Source organism: Mastacembelus armatus, chromosome 17, assembly GCF_900324485.2.
Source record: "Mastacembelus armatus chromosome 17, fMasArm1.2, whole genome shotgun sequence".
Taxonomy (NCBI): Eukaryota; Metazoa; Chordata; class Actinopteri; order Synbranchiformes; family Mastacembelidae; genus Mastacembelus; species Mastacembelus armatus.
Genome location: NC_046649.1, coordinates 23,869,766 through 23,887,419, shown reverse-complemented (window position 1 = coordinate 23,887,419; position 17,654 = coordinate 23,869,766). Strand labels below are relative to the sequence as shown.

General features: G+C 41.2%; 3 protein-coding genes across 13 annotated transcripts in view; all 3 read left to right on the top strand.

Moving 5' to 3' along the window:
• The window catches only part of LOC113134345 (zinc finger protein 62 homolog), a 757,491-nt gene that overhangs the window by 38,117 nt on the left and 701,720 nt on the right, over positions 1–17,654 (top strand). The gene's annotated exons all lie outside the window — the stretch shown is intronic.
• On the top strand, positions 1,520–3,642 carry LOC113134090 (GTPase IMAP family member 4-like). Its single transcript, XM_033325639.1, is given in 3 exon segments — positions 1,520–1,637; positions 2,773–2,971; positions 2,973–3,642. Coding segments are annotated over 3 exon segments (963 nt in total). The 5' UTR covers positions 1,520–1,543.
• LOC113134394 (GTPase IMAP family member 4-like) lies at positions 14,852–17,230 on the top strand. Its single transcript, XM_026313770.1, has 2 exons — positions 14,852–14,969; positions 16,105–17,230. Exons 1-2 carry the CDS (start codon positions 14,876–14,878, stop codon positions 17,031–17,033), a joined length of 1,023 nt encoding a protein of 340 aa, XP_026169555.1. The 5' UTR covers positions 14,852–14,875; the 3' UTR covers positions 17,034–17,230.

The window sequence follows — 17,654 nt, the reverse complement described above, 5'->3', positions numbered from 1 at the left end:
GGGGCTGAGTGACCGGAGAATGACCTTTAAATAAATCTTTTATATCTAAAAAACCAAAACAGCACAAACGAAAATTTTTACAGCACAAACGGAGCACAAACGATTGAGACTATTTTTGCGAAATTTTGCGTTGGGTGGGGGGCCAACTTCACGGAGGTTATGTTTCTGTATGTCTCTTGTGCTCTACATGCACTTACACTTTACACTCTCCTGTTCACTCTTTTCCACGGCTGCTTTATCCTGAGTCACTTGGCCAACCCCTCAGAGCCCCTCTCTGGGCAAGTCTTCAGCCTGGTTTCCAGCACAGGCACAAACACAGCAAACATTTGTTCACTATCTGTGTCTCTCAGTTTCCCCTAAAAAAAAAAAAATCAATGACTAGTTCAATGAAATCAATGAAACTAGTTGATGTAACAAGTTGGAATTTTGTTACAGCACAATTGGCGAAGCATCTCCACCAGCTAAAGGATTAAAAAATGAGTCATTGTTTTTTTTGTTTTTTTAGGGGAAACTTTTTGTATTTTTCAATCCTAAAATAATTCTTAGGAATGTTATTAATCAGCTCATGTGGTGTCTCTTTTACATCATGATCTTCCTGGACAGTAGAAGTGATGTCGTTTGCTACTAGTCTGATGTTGCTGACTGAACTTTCACAAAAAAAATTTATAATTTCAGCTTCAAGGTCACTCCCCTATACGTTACACACACACACGTCACACAACAAACCATAATTTTATCTTGACAAACAAGCAAAATTAATTTCTTATCTTTTTTAAAAATAACCCTGACTGTTGGTAAGTTGTCACAGAAAACTTATCTTTAAAAAACCCCTTACTGTTGATGAGGCGTTATAGGAAACGTCAACTAAGGGAGGCACCCTTTATTATTAATTTCATATCAGATTATAGGTCTTATCAGCAAAATTAACCAGTTATATACTACTTTTGCCTTGAGTATCACATTCATATGTTTTAGTCAAATATTTTTAAACAGTAAATGAGCTCAAACTCATATGAATTTTAACAGAAACGAATGTGCACATCTCTTTGAAAACATGTCCTTGGCAGTTACAAGTGTCTTGGAAAATTGAAATCAGTGAATTGTTTTCTGTGAATGAGTGAACACAATGACTTTCACATCATTGTGAAGCGAACACTTTACACTACAAGATGCATTTCTTTAAAAGTCTTGTGAACCAGTGTCCTGTTTGTGTTTTCTGGTCTTATTTCAGTGACTTAAAAATGTTAGTGATTGATCATGCATTAACACTGTTTTCTCAAAAACACAATCATGTATAAATTAGCTGCTCACTGTCAAGGTCAGTGAAAACACTGTCTTGTAGGAATTTTCTTACTAAATTTGTTCTTACTAAAGAGAAACAGGGAGAGAGAACAGCCACACTTTCACATTACATTTCACTGTCTCCTCTGCTCCCTTCTAGCAGCTTCTACAAACCTTCTGTCAGATCAGTAGGAGGAGACAGGAAATTCCTGTCTTGCTGTCCCTTAGCTAAGGGGGCAGTGGGAGGAGGAGTTTTGTAGGCATGGTTAGTTGCAGTTCAGGGCAGTGTCACTCTAGACAGCACATCTCCTCTCCTCTCTCTAACGCAAACATGGCCAGCAAACTCTCCAGAAATGGTAAGTCTGAAAACTTTATTATACATTTTGACAAGACAATACACTGTAAAAAGGTGCATGTGTTGTTTGTAGCAGGTCTGACAGAAGAGGTTTGTAGAAGCTTCTCATGTCGGTTATTGTAGGATTCAAAATGATATTAAAATTTTAGAACATATATGATTATCACCATGTTCTCAATTGATAAATTTTACACTATATATAATGTTGTGTTAAATGTTACTAACCACTCACACATTCATAGACCCTCATATTCTGCTTCACCAGTGGCTGTTGTGTGTCCTGTTGTGGAATCTTTCTATGTTGTGTAGTGAGAAATTAAATCAGAGCAGGTCACAGTAGTTCTAAAGCACAGACTGGGTTATACAGTATTTCTAAAGCACATTGTCACATCATCAGTCCTTCATTCCCCAGGAAGAATACATTCACACAGTTACCAGAAACCAGAACCTGTTTCTGCTCACAGCTATTGGAGCAGTAGGGAATAGAAAGGAAATTCCTGCACAAACAACCTGTTAGTACAAAAGGTCACATGGATCACATGAAGACATGGTGAATTCTTTCCACAGTAAACGAGTCCAGTACAGTGCTCATGCGTGTGTGTGTGTGTGTGTGTGTGTGTGTGTGTGTGTGTGTGTGTGTGTGTGTGTGTGTGTGTGTGTGTGTGCTCAGCCAGCAACACTGAGCCTCACTGGGCCAAGCCACTGTTTGAATTTCTGGCCTTTTATGTTCATGCTGAACAGGTTTGGGGAAAGTGTCTGCAAAACTATTGTCTGACATGATTTAGGCTTTTCCCAGTGAAACATCAGCAGAATTAATGGTGTAACAGTGGGTGGTTGAGCACAGTCAAATCACTGTCATTTCCCATGAAGCTGATTCTGGTAACACTGTAGAAAACACTGTGTAACTGACATTGTCCTTTTGTTGTATGAATGTGGTTTGTAATGTGAAAGTGTGGCTGTTCTCTCCCTGTTCCTCTTTAGTGAGAACAAATGTAATGTCATTTTCCCAAACCTACATTTTATTAGCCAGGACCCTGTAGTTATTCAGTATTTACAAGTTTCATTACAGATGTTTGTCACCTGAAAGGCCACACTTCCCTCTAAAAATGTGTCCATGTTTTCAACCATCCCCTCAGATCCACCCAGATACAACAATGAGGTGCTCAGGATTGTGATGGTGGGGAAGACTGGAGTGGGAAAGAGCACCACAGGGAACACCATCCTGGGAAAACAGCACTTTGAATCATCTTTCACCCCTAAGTCTGTGACCATACGCTGTAAAAAGGGCGTCTCTGAGGTGGATGGACAACGGGTTGCTGTCATCGACACTCCGGCCTGTTGACACCGAGATCACTGAAGAAAACACCAATAGAAATATTGCTCGGTGCATTTCTTATGCTTCTCCTGGACCCCACATCTTCCTGGTCATCATCAGACTGGGCAGATACACGGATGAAGAAAAGCAGACGGTGCAGAAGATTCAGAAAATCTTTGGTGAGGATGCAGACAAATACAGCATGGTTGTCTTCACCCATGGTGACCTGCTCAAAGGGAAACCTATTAAGGAGTTCTTGGAGGAAAGTGAAGAATTGCAGGAACTCGTGGACAGATGTAACAACCAGTACCACGTCTTCAACAATGAGTGTGAGGATCGTTCTCAAGTCAAGGAGCTGCTCCAGAAGATTGGAAAGATCAATGAGAACAACGGAGGAAGCCACTACACCACTGAAATGTTCCAGAGCGCAGAGAGGGCTATTGAGGAGGAGAAACAGAGAATCCTGAAAGAAAAAGAAGAGGAAATGCGCCAAAAGGAGGAGGAGATGAAGATCAAAATAGAGGAAAAGTATGAAAAATTGATGAAGGAAGTGAAAGCTGACAGGGACAGGGAGAATGAGTTAAGGGCAGCTCGTGAAAGGGAAATGCAAGAGGAAAGGGAAAAACTCAAAAAGCGCAGGAAGAGATGGCCAGACAACAGGCTGAGAGTGGTGGCATATGGCAAATCATAGTTCAGACACTTAAAATCTTGTTGACCTAATCATTCCAGTTAAATTGTTGAAGTAAGTGACTTTCTGATGCTGGACTGCAGCAGCTTTCACAAATGATTGTGGCTCCTTGTAGATTTTCACAGAACCTGCTGTAATGGTCCTGTTGGGCAGAGTCTGGTCTCTAATAAGAGCCTGATCCTGGATGGTAAACGACCTCTGAATGTTTCACAGATGGTCGAGAATAAAAATAAAAATGTGTTAATGTGACTGCAGTAATCTGGTATCCCCTCAATAATTCTTCTCTCATAAAAGGACTTCTAGACCAGCTTTTGTTTTATCCAGTCTAATTTAATTCAGTGCTCATACATGAGCTATAGTTCACTGTCATCATTCCCTCCACACGTTCATTTGAAACCAATTCAAAGGGCTGTTAACACAAGGTCTATATAGACACACTATTCCTGCTGGTTCTTCCTCATCCAGAGTGAAGGTCTAATCATCTGTAGTGTTGTCACCTGTCTGGGACGAGGACCATGTGTGTCATCATGAGGTGGGAAGATCAGAACCAAATAAATACAGGAGAAACACAGGCCGTTGTAGCACTGAATGTTCCTGAAGGCAGAGGTCACACACACACACACACACCACACACACACACACACTAACCACCTGACAACAGTTATGACTTTAGAGTTGTTTAAAGGCAGGGGTCCACCTGGACAGGTCCCCAGTCCATCACAGGGCCACATAGAGACCAACAACCTCACACACTCACACTCACTCCTATGGGCAATTTAGAGTCACCAATCAACGTGGACATACATGTTTTTGGACTGTGGGAGGAGGAAACCAGAGTACCTGGAGAAAACCCACACAAGCACAGGGAGAACATGCAGACTCCCACACAGAAAGGCCCCTGGTGGGTTTCAAACCAGGACACCTTCTTGATGTGAGGCAACACTGCTAACCACTGGTTTGAAAACCCTTACTTTATATTTACAAAATTTGGCGAGAAACAGTGGGAATGTTGTGAAATTAAAAATGGTTGGGTGTCAGTGGGTCCTGGGAGGAAAGAAACTGTAACAACTGGACTGAGAGCAGGTTAAATGACACAGTTTAAGTTAAATGGATGAAACTAGACAACATGTCCCCTCAGTCCATAAAGCAACAGGCTCCAATGAGAGTTTTCCATAGAAAAAACACGGTGCAGTAATATGTCAACAGTCCTCACTCCGGTCTGCAGGTGCGGTAACGCGCCTTAGGTTTCCTTAGGTTTGATCAATCACTCTCTCCTCCCCCCACGCAGCTGGCACCCTGGCACCTGGACAATGCCTCACTCCTCAGCCTTTCACACCTCAGGCCCACCCCATCAGCCCACCACTTCACAGCTCCATGCCCCCCCAAGCACACTGCCCCCCTGCCCACCCTTGTCCCTCACACCAGCCCAGGTGAGAAGTGAACTGAGGAGGATCTAGGCTAGGAAGGCAGCTGGACCAGGTGCATCAGCTCCAGGCTCCTTAAGTCCTGTGCAGATGAACTGTGTGGAGTTATGGATCATGTCTTCACCTGAGCCTCAAAGCTGAGGGTGGTACCACAGCTCTGAGACTTCCTGTGTGTACCAGTGCCCAAGACACCGCACGCTAAAGACATCAACAGCTTCAGGCCGGTGGCTCTCACGTCCATCTGATGAAGACACTGGAGAGACTGGTCCTGGGCCACCTCTGTCAGCAGAACCACCTCCTTATCAACACAGGGAAGACCAAGGAGATGGTGATGGATTTCCGCAGATGTTGGTCTACTCTCCCCTCGTCAGTGAACATCCAGGGAATGGTCATTGAGAGAGTGGACTCTTATAAGTACCTGGGTGTTCATCTGAACAACAACTGGAGTGGACTCATAACACAGATGGCCACTGTACAGGAAGGGCCAGAGCCGACTCTGCCTCCTGAGGAGACTGTGGTCTTTTGGGGTGAAGGGGGCACTCCTGAGGACCTATCTATGACTCTGTGGTGGCATCAGCCATCCTGTACGGTGTGGTCTGCTGGAGCAGCAGCATCACGGAGAGGGAAAGGAAGAAGCTGGACAAGGTCATCAAGAAGTCCAACTCTGTCCAGGGCTGTCCTCTGGACTCAGTGAGGGAGGTGGGGGACAGAGAAGGGTCCTGGCTAAGCTGACATCGATGCTGGACCACGAGTCTCACCCCCTGCAGGACGTCCTGTCTGCCTGGAGAGCAGCTTCAGTGACAGACTGATCCACCCTCACTGTGTGAAGGACAGATTCCACAGGTCTTTCCTTCCTGCTGCTGTCAGACTCTACAATGATCACTGCTAACTGTAAGTGTGTCATCCATCTGCAGTGATCATGTACAATAGTGTAGTATAATGTAAATCACATCAGTGCAATATACTGTGGTCACTTTACCTGGTATTTCTTTATATATCCAGTGATGTCCATATACTGCACATACCCATAGACACATATTGTACACACTTATAGTCTTTGTAGATTCATAGTTCTATTCCACTTAGTACTTTCTAAATATTTTTAATTTCCTATTTATCTCACATCTTGTTACTTCTGGCTCTCGCTGTGTTTTTTGTACTTACTGTTGCAACAATGCAGTTTCCCCATTGTGGGACAAATAAAGGTTTTTCTTATTCTTATTCTTCGTCCGACGAGCAAACCGCCAATAAACAAGCGAAGAAGAGAAGAACTGCCCTCGTGTGTTTGGGTAAAATCTAACACGTTTACGCTTAAAGAGGATAAAACACGTTTTTCGGGGGAGTCGACTCACAGAATAAGTAGGTGAACATTTCCTCTGTCTGTTGTCTTCGTGTTTATTAGCGCTGTTTGTGCTTTTAGCCGAGGTTAGCACGTCGTTCGAGTAAAACACGTGACGTTTAGCTAGCTGTTGGCTAGCCGACGTTAGCAGCACCGTAGGTCAATGGTTGGTGTTCATTAGGCCCGAGCAGCGGGCGAAGGTCACGGCGCAGGGACTATTGGCGTGAGGATTTTATAGGTTTCATCAACGACTTCAAAAGACCTCATCTATATGAGAGGGGCAGCTAAAGTTTCCAAACTTCGTAATTAATATTTACGGTTTTCCTCTGGCGGACCAGTCCAGTTGATGTTCGTTTTACGCATCTTTGAGTTATGATAAATCGCACACGCATTGTCGGATTTGAATCTGACCAATTGATGAATTGTAGTCCCCGCCGGCCTGAACCCATGTGATTAAACAAAATCACAGTAGGTGCAATAGCGCCCCCTGTATAACAATTTGAACATTTGCAAAAATACTTGAATGGAGAGCCAAAATTTAGTTTGTCAGAACTGCACCAAATTTGGCTTAGAAATCCATTAGGGCATCCCGATCAAAAAAGACAATCAGACCCATGCTCTATTTTCCACGCTGCTGCCGTGGCGATGACTGAGATCCACCATTGTTTTCCAATGGGAGTTTTAAACTTAAAGATGCAAATGCTGTAGAAATGCCTGCTGCTGCGGCCTTCCTGCATTTGTGTGTGTCTGTATGTGCCTGTGTCACTGTGGCCTCAGAAATGTGCCCTCTGCAGCCGTTTACAAAATCCCACACCTCAGCTTTGGTAGCTTTGCTGGTCTGCATGTGTCCACGAGTGTGTGCGATGGTGTGTGTGGCTGAATGTTTGTCAGTGACATTTGTTAATGTCTTAATATGTGTGTCTGTGTGTTTTTGTCTCTCAATACATCTGGATATGTGCGTCTGGGTTTTCTACCGCTGCTCTGGTTACCGAGGAACTATAAAGAGTTTCGCTGTCTGTCTCTTAAACGCACATTAGGAGGAGGGCACATCTCACTGTTGTGACTTCATTTCAATACCAATCACTGTTGGCGTGTTCAGTTGTTGGAAAATGAGCACAGGAGAAAAATTGTTCCCAATGAGTGCTGTTGGGACATGAACTCCACCTGTGTCCTGCCGAGTTGGTTTGTGAGAAGAGATCAGTCAGTAGCCTATTGAAGATTCTATACTTTTATTGTTTCCACAGCAAAACAGATTACATGAGCAAACACAGTCAGATATACAGTATCTGGAGTCTGTGGCACTATTTCTAGTGCATGCAGCCACAGAACTGAAAACAAGGACACGCACAGTGGTTATATAGTCTGGGTTACGCTCTTCTCAACTGAAACTCTTGTCCACACCCTTTTTGTCGGTTAGTTACTCAACACATTCTTGCCGCTCAGCACGTTCCCACATATGGTCCTAAAATGTACCGGGAGCCAGTGCAAGGAAGATAAAACAGGAGTGATATGGTCAATTCTACTTTTTCCAGTCAAGAGTCTTGCAGCTGAGTTCTGGACAACCTGGAGCCGGTTAATCGATTTATGGCACAGGCAGGTGAATAGACTGTTGCAATAGTCAAGGCGTGAAGAAATAAAAGCATGTAAAATCACCTCCGTATTCTTAAATGATAAAATTTATTGTATTTTGGAGATATTTCTGAGGTGATAAAAACATGTCTGGACAGTCTTTGTGACATGGCGCTCAAAGTTTAGTTTAGAATCAAACCAAACACCAAGATTTTTGCAGCGGATGTTGGGTTATGTAAGAGAGAGTCTGTACAAGGCAGAACATATTTGGTTATATGTTGTGGGCCAGTAACAACTATTTCTGTTTTATTAGAATTCAGCTGCAAGTAGTTTTGAGCCACCGAACTTGAAATGTCTTCTTTTAAATGAAACAATTCAAGTTGAAAACAAATAATCTCTTTATTTAATCTGTATGAAAGTAAGGAGCGGTGTGTTTTCTCCTGTCTCACCTCATTATAGCTAATGTGATTCCACCTCACACTGAGCACACTGTTCATATGGAAATAATCTCAGGTGAGCCAGGTAATTATGTACACGCCCCCGAGAAATGACATAAAACGTCAAACTTCATCATAGAATTGACTTTTTCTGTGCGTTTGGATGATGGCACGTTACGCAAGTGAAGAAGCTCTTTGTATGTTCCACACAGCGATGAATAGTTTACTGTGTCCTAAAAACACGACTCAAATGACGACCGTTTGGATCCGCATTGTATTGTATTGTGTTGTATTGTTCCCTCTGAGCCACACTGACTGGAAGGCTCATTATGCGGTTCTTTGTGCGGGTCGTTGAGCGCGTCTTTTGTCTTCTCAGGTAAATCACATGACTATGCGTGCTCAGACACACCTTCCTGCATATCCCCTTTCTAAACAAAAATTGTTGTAGCTGCATTGGTCGAATGAAATGATAGCCACGCTTCGTACATATGTCCTTTTGCTGTTATTTGTCTCTTTCTCTATGATAACTACAAGTAAATGTCCACTGATACACAAACGAACACATGCGACAAATCCAGTGACATTCCAATCCAATGACTATTTACACATAACATCATCATTTACAAAAAGCTGATATAAAACAACAAAATAACAGATTTAAAGACGAATTACCGTGTGCGCCCTCTTAGACCGTGCAAGGAAATCTTTTTTAGGCTCTGCATATGTTAGAGAAATTCAAATGTTGACCCTCCTGTGACCTGATCCACTTTAGTAGAACTGAAACCCTTCTGAATGGGGCCTATTGTGTACTGTAGAAATATAATTGTTGCTCTCAGTGAGCACAGTTTGCTCTGACCTTGACTATTTGATAAGGGCCCAGATGTCTCCCTTTTGTGTTTCCATGAAAACTGATGTGTTGGGCTGCAAGCAGCCAGTGATCCTCATGCTGTACCAAGGTGCAGTGTGACTGTTACTGCTTGAAAGTAAAACTTCTATATAATCTGACCGAAGTTCGTCCTCTGAGTCTATTTGTTAAAAGAATTTACCTAACAGCATACCATTAGTGTTTCTCTGTATCCATATTAGTTCAACCCATAATGCAACGGTCCCGTGTACAACTCAACCTGGCCATGTGACCTGTTATGCTTCAATAGTAATTCTTTCTTAAAGAACCCTTAACTTTAAACATTTTAAGGGAGCACATTCTTTACTTTATGCCAGTAGTATATAACTGGTTCATTTTGCTGATAAGATCTATAATCTGATATGAAATTAATAATAAAGGGTGCCTCCCTTAGTTGACGTTTCCTATAACGCCTCATCAACAGTAAGGGGTTTTTTAAAGATAAGTTTTCTGTGACAACTTACCAACAGTCAGGTTTATTTTTAAAAAAGATAAAAATTCGTTTTGCTTGTTTGTCAAGATAAAATTATGGTTTGTTGTGTGACGTGTGTGTGTGTAACGTATAGGGGAGTGACCTTGCCGCTGAAATTACAAACCATTAAAAATAATTTCTACTACTCCTTTTTAAAATAAGGGGTCGTGACTAACATTTAACTACCGTATTTTTGTGTGTTGATATTTGTCAATGACTGTTTACAGTTGTGCACGGGGCAAATTTCGTAGACGACAATGTTTGCTGCTCATCAGCCGTTTTAGCCTACGTTATAGAGCGTGGTGGCGTTGGACGTTAATACGTCAATGCACATATATGTGTCAACCAATGCAATGATTAGCAAGCTAACAGTGTACAGACTACGGAGCTGTGCAGATCGTCCGCATTAGACCGAGACATGTTGTAATTGTGGATTAAAGTGTGGGGTTTTGGAGTGTGGGGGGATTCTTCATTTTCTCAGGTGAAACTATCTCTGCTTCTCTGTTGGTGCTGCTGTATAAATAATCACATAGTAAACTTTACAAGAGTAAACCACAGCAGTAATACTAAATATGAACATAGCATTGGGGCTTTACATTACTATAACTAAAAGTCTGATGGTTGTGTCAATGGATCAGGATTAGAAGTTTCTTTTTCTTTTTTTTGTTTTGTGAAAGTTCAGTCAGCAACATCAGACTAGTAGCAAACGACATCACTGCTACTGTCCAGGAAGATCATGATGTAAAAGAGACACCACATGAGCTGATTAATAATATCCCTAAGAATTATTTAGGATTGAAAAATACAAAAAAAATGCTACTGTGAATGTGAGAGATTCAATAAACTACTTTAGAGCTACAATAATTAGCTGACTAATACAGAGTTAATGGTTAGTTCATGGCATTTAAAATGCTTTTAAAACATAGTAAATGTGGTCTGGTTTCAGAAAAAGACTGTATTGAGGTTTTCTACCTCCGTGAAGTTGGCCCCCCACCCAACGCAAAATTTCGCAAAAATAGTCTCAATCGTTTGTGCTTCGTTTGTGCTGGTTTGTGCTGTAAAAATTTTCGTTTGTGCTGTTTTGGTTTTTTAGATATAAAAGATTTATTTAAAGGTCATTCTCCGGTCACTCAGCCCCCCCACATGCTCCAAACTCACCCGAAATAGTCTCAATCGTTTGTGCTTCGTTTGTGCTGGTTTGTGCTGTAAAAATTTTCGTTTGTGCTGCCTCGGTTTTTAAAATATTAGACATTACATTTTGGTGATGACGTTTTTCTTAGTACAGTTGAAGTAACAAGGTAAGATCCAAACGGATCCAAATTTAGTTAAGTTACCGATCGACTGTGTGTTTCCAACTTATACCAGACACAGCGGCTCACAAGAAGTGTGGACTGTAATACCAACTCCAAGGTAAATGTTTTTACTTGCTACTGTATGTCATTATGTTAATAACAATAGTATGTCATACAATATGTTTGCTGTATCTCTGTGCTTATACATACATAAGCTTTGTATGTGTATTATATGCATGTATGTAGACATGTGCCTCATGACTCAATGAATTAAGCCAAAATTATTTTACTTGTGAAACTGAATTAAAGTGAACTAACATCTTAACATCCATTAACACAAATAATGGACCTTTAAAAACTTAAACACTTAAAACCACTGACAGGCCATGTCTGTCTTCAAACCAAAACTGCCACACAGAATAATCCACTCCATCGAGCCTGACTTCCAGAAGAGCAGAAACAGCTTCTCCAAACAGGAGTAGGAAAACAAGGGTGTGTGGCATACAACAAAATACTTGAGATTAAATTTAAACAGTGCAGTCAATCCTTTGTGTATAACACTGCATGTGGGCAGATTTTGTTTTTTTCTGACACTCCTGTCACTCCACTTCTCAGGTCATCATACATCTCCCAGACTCATGGAGACCTCCTGCAGTAGGCTACATAAGGTCCAAGACTAGCCTGCGTTAAGCCTCCTTTGAAAGCGATGACTGCCCTTAAAGTAAGTCTCTCTCCCTGGAGCATCAGATTGGGGGGAAATTCACTCAATGGAAATTCTATGGAATTACTTCCCAGGTCAGTGTCAATCCACAGAAGTTCTCCCAGACTGTAACTGTGAGACACTTTCCCTGCACAGAGCTCTTGTCCTGATGTAGAGTCTGTCTTGAATGCAGAGGGACACTGTGATGGACTTTGGACTGGCCTGAGGCAGGGGGACTCCAGAAGGTTAAGGCCTTCTTCCACTGCAGTCTGAAGATGAGCAATGCCAGAAGCCTGTAGTACAGCAACAAAAGTACAAACAAATGGTATTTGCCTTGTTGTTTGTGTGCTGAGACTGCAGTACTGTGAGGAGCCCTGCTTTGTGACGTGAACACATGAATGTTTTGTCATTGATTTTTCAATGATAGTGGAGATGTGGCACTGTGTATCGATTTGGAGAGCACCAGCCTTCAGTTGGACAGGGTTGAATATTTCACTCAGCAGCTCTGCCCTCTGTATGTAGGCCTGTGCATTCAGACCCTTTGTGCTGATGGTTTTCACTAGCTGGAGGAGGTTGTTGGAGTCTTCACCACAAACAAAATTTGCAAAGGTGACACTATCACAGAAAGCACAACATAATTACTCACTTAAATAATCCTAACTCCAAAAATGTCATGTATAGTATAAACCTGTATTACTGTATTGTCCCAAATATAAGGACAATATAGTAATAATATGTTATATCTTATATTACTAACAATAGAGTAATGTTGAACATATTCTAAAACTAACATGAGTCATATGTACAACTGTAATTAGCATTTAATTGCTAGTGATATAAGTGATACAAGTATTAGCAATGTGTTTTTTGTTCAATAAACATTGGAAATCTTAGCTCACTTGAATTCTGTACCGTTGTTCTTGAAGTTACACTTACAAAAATTAATCTTTGTTTTAGTATTGTAAGAGTAGTAACCAAGTATCATAACTTTTATTATTTGGCATATTCATTACCGTTTGTACAACAGTTTTACTACAAATACCATGGTTAAACTATGGTTAGCAAGAACCATGGCTAACTTATGGTTACCACTGTTAAAACATTGTACTTACATTGGCCAGAAATTTGAGTTTGTGACTTTATCAACTTTTCCTCTACTAACTTGATTTTCACAACAGCATCTTGAAGAGCGCCACCTCGTGGTGGGAGTGATGGGTATCAGACGATACTCGTAAATAAGGTCAATCAGATGGGAACAAAAGTGCTGAAGTTACATAAAGCTACGACTTGATGGCGCTCTCGCACAAATCTATTTTAAGTAAGACGGTGACAGAAAAAGAGTCTGACAGCAGATGAACATTGAGCTGCTTTTAATAAACACCACAACGACTACAAAAAATATTGTTAAAGAGTTGTTCTATTAAAACATCACTAGAATCAAACAATTTGGTAAGAAAGTAAATAAGTGAGCAACCCAAAATAAAATGCTAAATAAAAGCAAAATAAAAAGCCGCACAAACGACTGAGACTATTTCGGGTGAGTTTGCAGCATGTGGGGGGGCTGAGTGACCGGAGAATGACCTTTAAATAAATCTTTTATATCTAAAAAACCAAAACAGCACAAACGAAAATTTTTACAGCACAAACGGAGCACAAACGATTGAGACTATTTTTGCGAAATTTTGCGTTGGGTGGGGGGCCAACTTCACGGAGGTTATGTTTCTGTATGTCTCTTGTGCTCTACATGCACTTACACTTTACACTCTCCTGTTCACTCTTTTCCACGGCTGCTTTATCCTGAGTCACTTGGCCAACCCCTCAGAGCCCCTCTCTGGGCAAGTCTTCAGCCTGGTTTCCAGCACAGGCACAAACACAGCAAACATTTGTTCACTATCTGTGTCTCTCAGTTTCCCCTAAAAAAAAAAAAATCAATGACTAGTTCAATGAAATCAATGAAACTAGTTGATGTAACAAGTTGGAATTTTGTTACAGCACAATTGGCGAAGCATCTCCACCAGCTAAAGGATTAAAAAATGAGTCATTGTTTTTTTTGTTTTTTTAGGGGAAACTTTTTGTATTTTTCAATCCTAAAATAATTCTTAGGAATGTTATTAATCAGCTCATGTGGTGTCTCTTTTACATCATGATCTTCCTGGACAGTAGAAGTGATGTCGTTTGCTACTAGTCTGATGTTGCTGACTGAACTTTCACAAAAAAAATTTATAATTTCAGCTTCAAGGTCACTCCCCTATACGTTACACACACACACGTCACACAACAAACCATAATTTTATCTTGACAAACAAGCAAAATTAATTTCTTATCTTTTTTAAAAATAACCCTGACTGTTGGTAAGTTGTCACAGAAAACTTATCTTTAAAAAACCCCTTACTGTTGATGAGGCGTTATAGGAAACGTCAACTAAGGGAGGCACCCTTTATTATTAATTTCATATCAGATTATAGGTCTTATCAGCAAAATTAACCAGTTATATACTACTTTTGCCTTGAGTATCACATTCATATGTTTTAGTCAAATATTTTTAAACAGTAAATGAGCTCAAACTCATATGAATTTTAACAGAAACGAATGTGCACATCTCTTTGAAAACATGTCCTTGGCAGTTACAAGTGTCTTGGAAAATTGAAATCAGTGAATTGTTTTCTGTGAATGAGTGAACACAATGACTTTCACATCATTGTGAAGCGAACACTTTACACTACAAGATGCATTTCTTTAAAAGTCTTGTGAACCAGTGTCCTGTTTGTGTTTTCTGGTCTTATTTCAGTGACTTAAAAATGTTAGTGATTGATCATGCATTAACACTGTTTTCTCAAAAACACAATCATGTATAAATTAGCTGCTCACTGTCAAGGTCAGTGAAACACTGTCTTGTAGGAATTTTCTTACTAAATTTGTTCTTACTAAAGAGAAACAGGGAGAGAGAACAGCCACACTTTCACATTACATTTCACTGTCTCCTCTGCTCCCTTCTAGCAGCTTCTACAAACCTTCTGTCAGATCAGTAGGAGGAGACAGGAAATTCCTGTCTTGCTGTCCCTTAGCTAAGGGGGCAGTGGGAGGAGGAGTTTTGTAGGCATGGTTAGTTGCAGTTCAGGGCAGTGTCACTCTAGACAGCACATCTCCTCTCCTCTCTCTAACGCAAACATGGCCAGCAAACTCTCCAGAAATGGTAAGTCTGAAAACTTTATTTATACATTTTGACAAGACAATACACTGTAAAAAGGTGCATGTGTTGTTTGTAGCAGGTCTGACAGAAGAGGTTTGTAGAAGCTTCTCATGTCGGTTATTGTAGGATTCAAAATGATATTAAAATTTTAGAACATATATGATTATCACCATGTTCTCAATTGATAAATTTTACACTATATATAATGTTGTGTTAAATGTTACTAACCACTCACACATTCATAGACCCTCATATTCTGCTTCACCAGTGGCTGTTGTGTGTCCTGTTGTGGAATCTTTCTATGTTGTGTAGTGAGAAATTAAATCAGAGCAGGTCACAGTAGTTCTAAAGCACAGACTGGGTTATACAGTATTTCTAAAGCACATTGTCACATCATCAGTCCTTCATTCCCAGGAAGAATACATTCACACAGTTACCAGAAACCAGAACCTGTTTCTGCTCACAGCTATTGGAGCAGTAGGGAATAGAAAGGAAATTCCTGCACAAACAACCTGTTAGTACAAAAGGTCACATGGATCACATGAAGACATGGTGAATTCTTTCCACAGTAAACGAGTCCAGTACAGTGCTCATGCGTGTGTGTGTGTGTGTGTGTGTGTGTGTGTGTGTGTGTGTGTGTGTGTGTGTGTGTGTGTGTGTGTGTGTGCTCAGCCAGCAACACTGAGCCTCACTGGGCCAAGCCACTGTTTGAATTTCTGGCCTTTTATGTTCATGCTGAACAGGTTTGGGGAAAGTGTCTGCAAAACTATTGTCTGACATGATTTAGGCTTTTCCCAGTGAAACATCAGCAGAATTAATGGTGTAACAGTGGGTGGTTGAGCACAGTCAAATCACTGTCATTTCCCATGAAGCTGATTCTGGTAACACTGTAGAAAACACTGTGTAACTGACATTGTCCTTTTGTTGTATGAATGTGGTTTGTAATGTGAAAGTGTGGCTGTTCTCTCCCTGTTCCTCTTTAGTGAGAACAAATGTAATGTCATTTTCCCAAACCTACATTTTATTAGCCAGGACCCTGTAGTTATTCAGTATTTACAAGTTTCATTACAGATGTTTGTCACCTGAAAGGCCACACTTCCCTCTAAAAATGTGTCCATGTTTTCAACCATCCCCTCAGATCCACCCAGATACAACAATGAGGTGCTCAGGATTGTGATGGTGGGGAAGACTGGAGTGGGAAAGAGCACCACAGGGAACACCATCCTGGGAAAACAGCACTTTGAATCATCTTTCACCCCTAAGTCTGTGACCATACGCTGTAAAAAGGGCGTCTCTGAGGTGGATGGACAACGGGTTGCTGTCATCGACACTCCGGGCCTGTTTGACACCGAGATCACTGAAGAAAACACCAATAGAAATATTGCTCGGTGCATTTCTTATGCTTCTCCTGGACCCCACATCTTCCTGGTCATCATCAGACTGGGCAGATACACGGATGAAGAAAAGCAGACGGTGCAGAAGATTCAGAAAATCTTTGGTGAGGATGCAGACAAATACAGCATGGTTGTCTTCACCCATGGTGACCTGCTCAAAGGGAAACCTATTAAGGAGTTCTTGGAGGAAAGTGAAGAATTGCAGGAACTCGTGGACAGATGTAACAACCAGTACCACGTCTTCAACAATGAGTGTGAGGATCGTTCTCAAGTCAAGGAGCTGCTCCAGAAGATTGGAAAGATCAATGAGAACAACGGAGGAAGCCACTACACCACTGAAATGTTCCAGAGCGCAGAGAGGGCTATTGAGGAGGAGAAACAGAGAATCCTGAAAGAAAAAGAAGAGGAAATGCGCCAAAAGGAGGAGGAGATGAAGATCAAAATAGAGGAAAAGTATGAAAAATTGATGAAGGAAGTGAAAGCTGACAGGGACAGGGAGAATGAGTTAAGGGCAGCTCGTGAAAGGGAAATGCAAGAGGAAAGGGAAAAACTCAAAAAAGCGCAGGAAGAGATGGCCAGACAACAGGCTGAGAGTGGTGGCATATGGCAAATCATAGTTCAGACACTTAAAAATCTTGTTGACCTAATCATTCCAGTTAAATTGTTGAAGTAAGTGACTTTCTGATGCTGGACTGCAGCAGCTTTCACAAATGATTGTGGCTCCTTGTAGATTTTCACAGAACCTGCTGTAATGGTCCTGTTGGGCAGAGTCTGGTCTCTAATAAGAGCCTGATCCTGGATGGTAAACGACCTCTGAATGTTTCACAGATGGTCGAGAATAAAAATAAAAAATGTGTTAATGTGACTGCAGTAAATCTGGTATCACCTCAATAATTCTTCTCTCAATAAAGGACTTCTAGACCAGCTTTTGTTTTATCCAGTCTAATTTAATTCAGTGCTCATACATGAGCTATAGTTCACTGTCATCATTCCCTCCACACGTTCATTTGAAACCAATTCAAAGGGCTGTTAACACAAGGTCTATATAGACACACTATTCCTGCTGGTTCTTCCTCATCCAGAGTGAAGGTCTAATCATCTGTAGTGTTGTCACCTGTCTGGGACGAGGACCATGTGTGTCATCATGAGGTGGGAAGATCAGAACCAAATAAATAACAGGAGAAAACACAGGCCGTTGTAGCACTGAATGTTCCTGAAGGCAGAGGTCACACACACACACACACACACACACACACACACACACTAACCACCTGACAACAGTTATGACTTTAGA

What these genes read in the sequence shown, in the direction of transcription:
- LOC113134394 (XM_026313770.1), top strand. Translation starts at nt 14,876, where the DNA reads ATGGTTAGTTGCAGTTCAGGGCAGTGTCACTCTAGACAGCACATCTCC. An exon ending in CAGCAAACTCTCCAGAAATG is followed by an intron (nt 14,970 to 16,104) that starts GTAAGTCTGAAA and finishes CCATCCCCTCAG; the next exon opens with ATCCACCCAGATACAACAAT.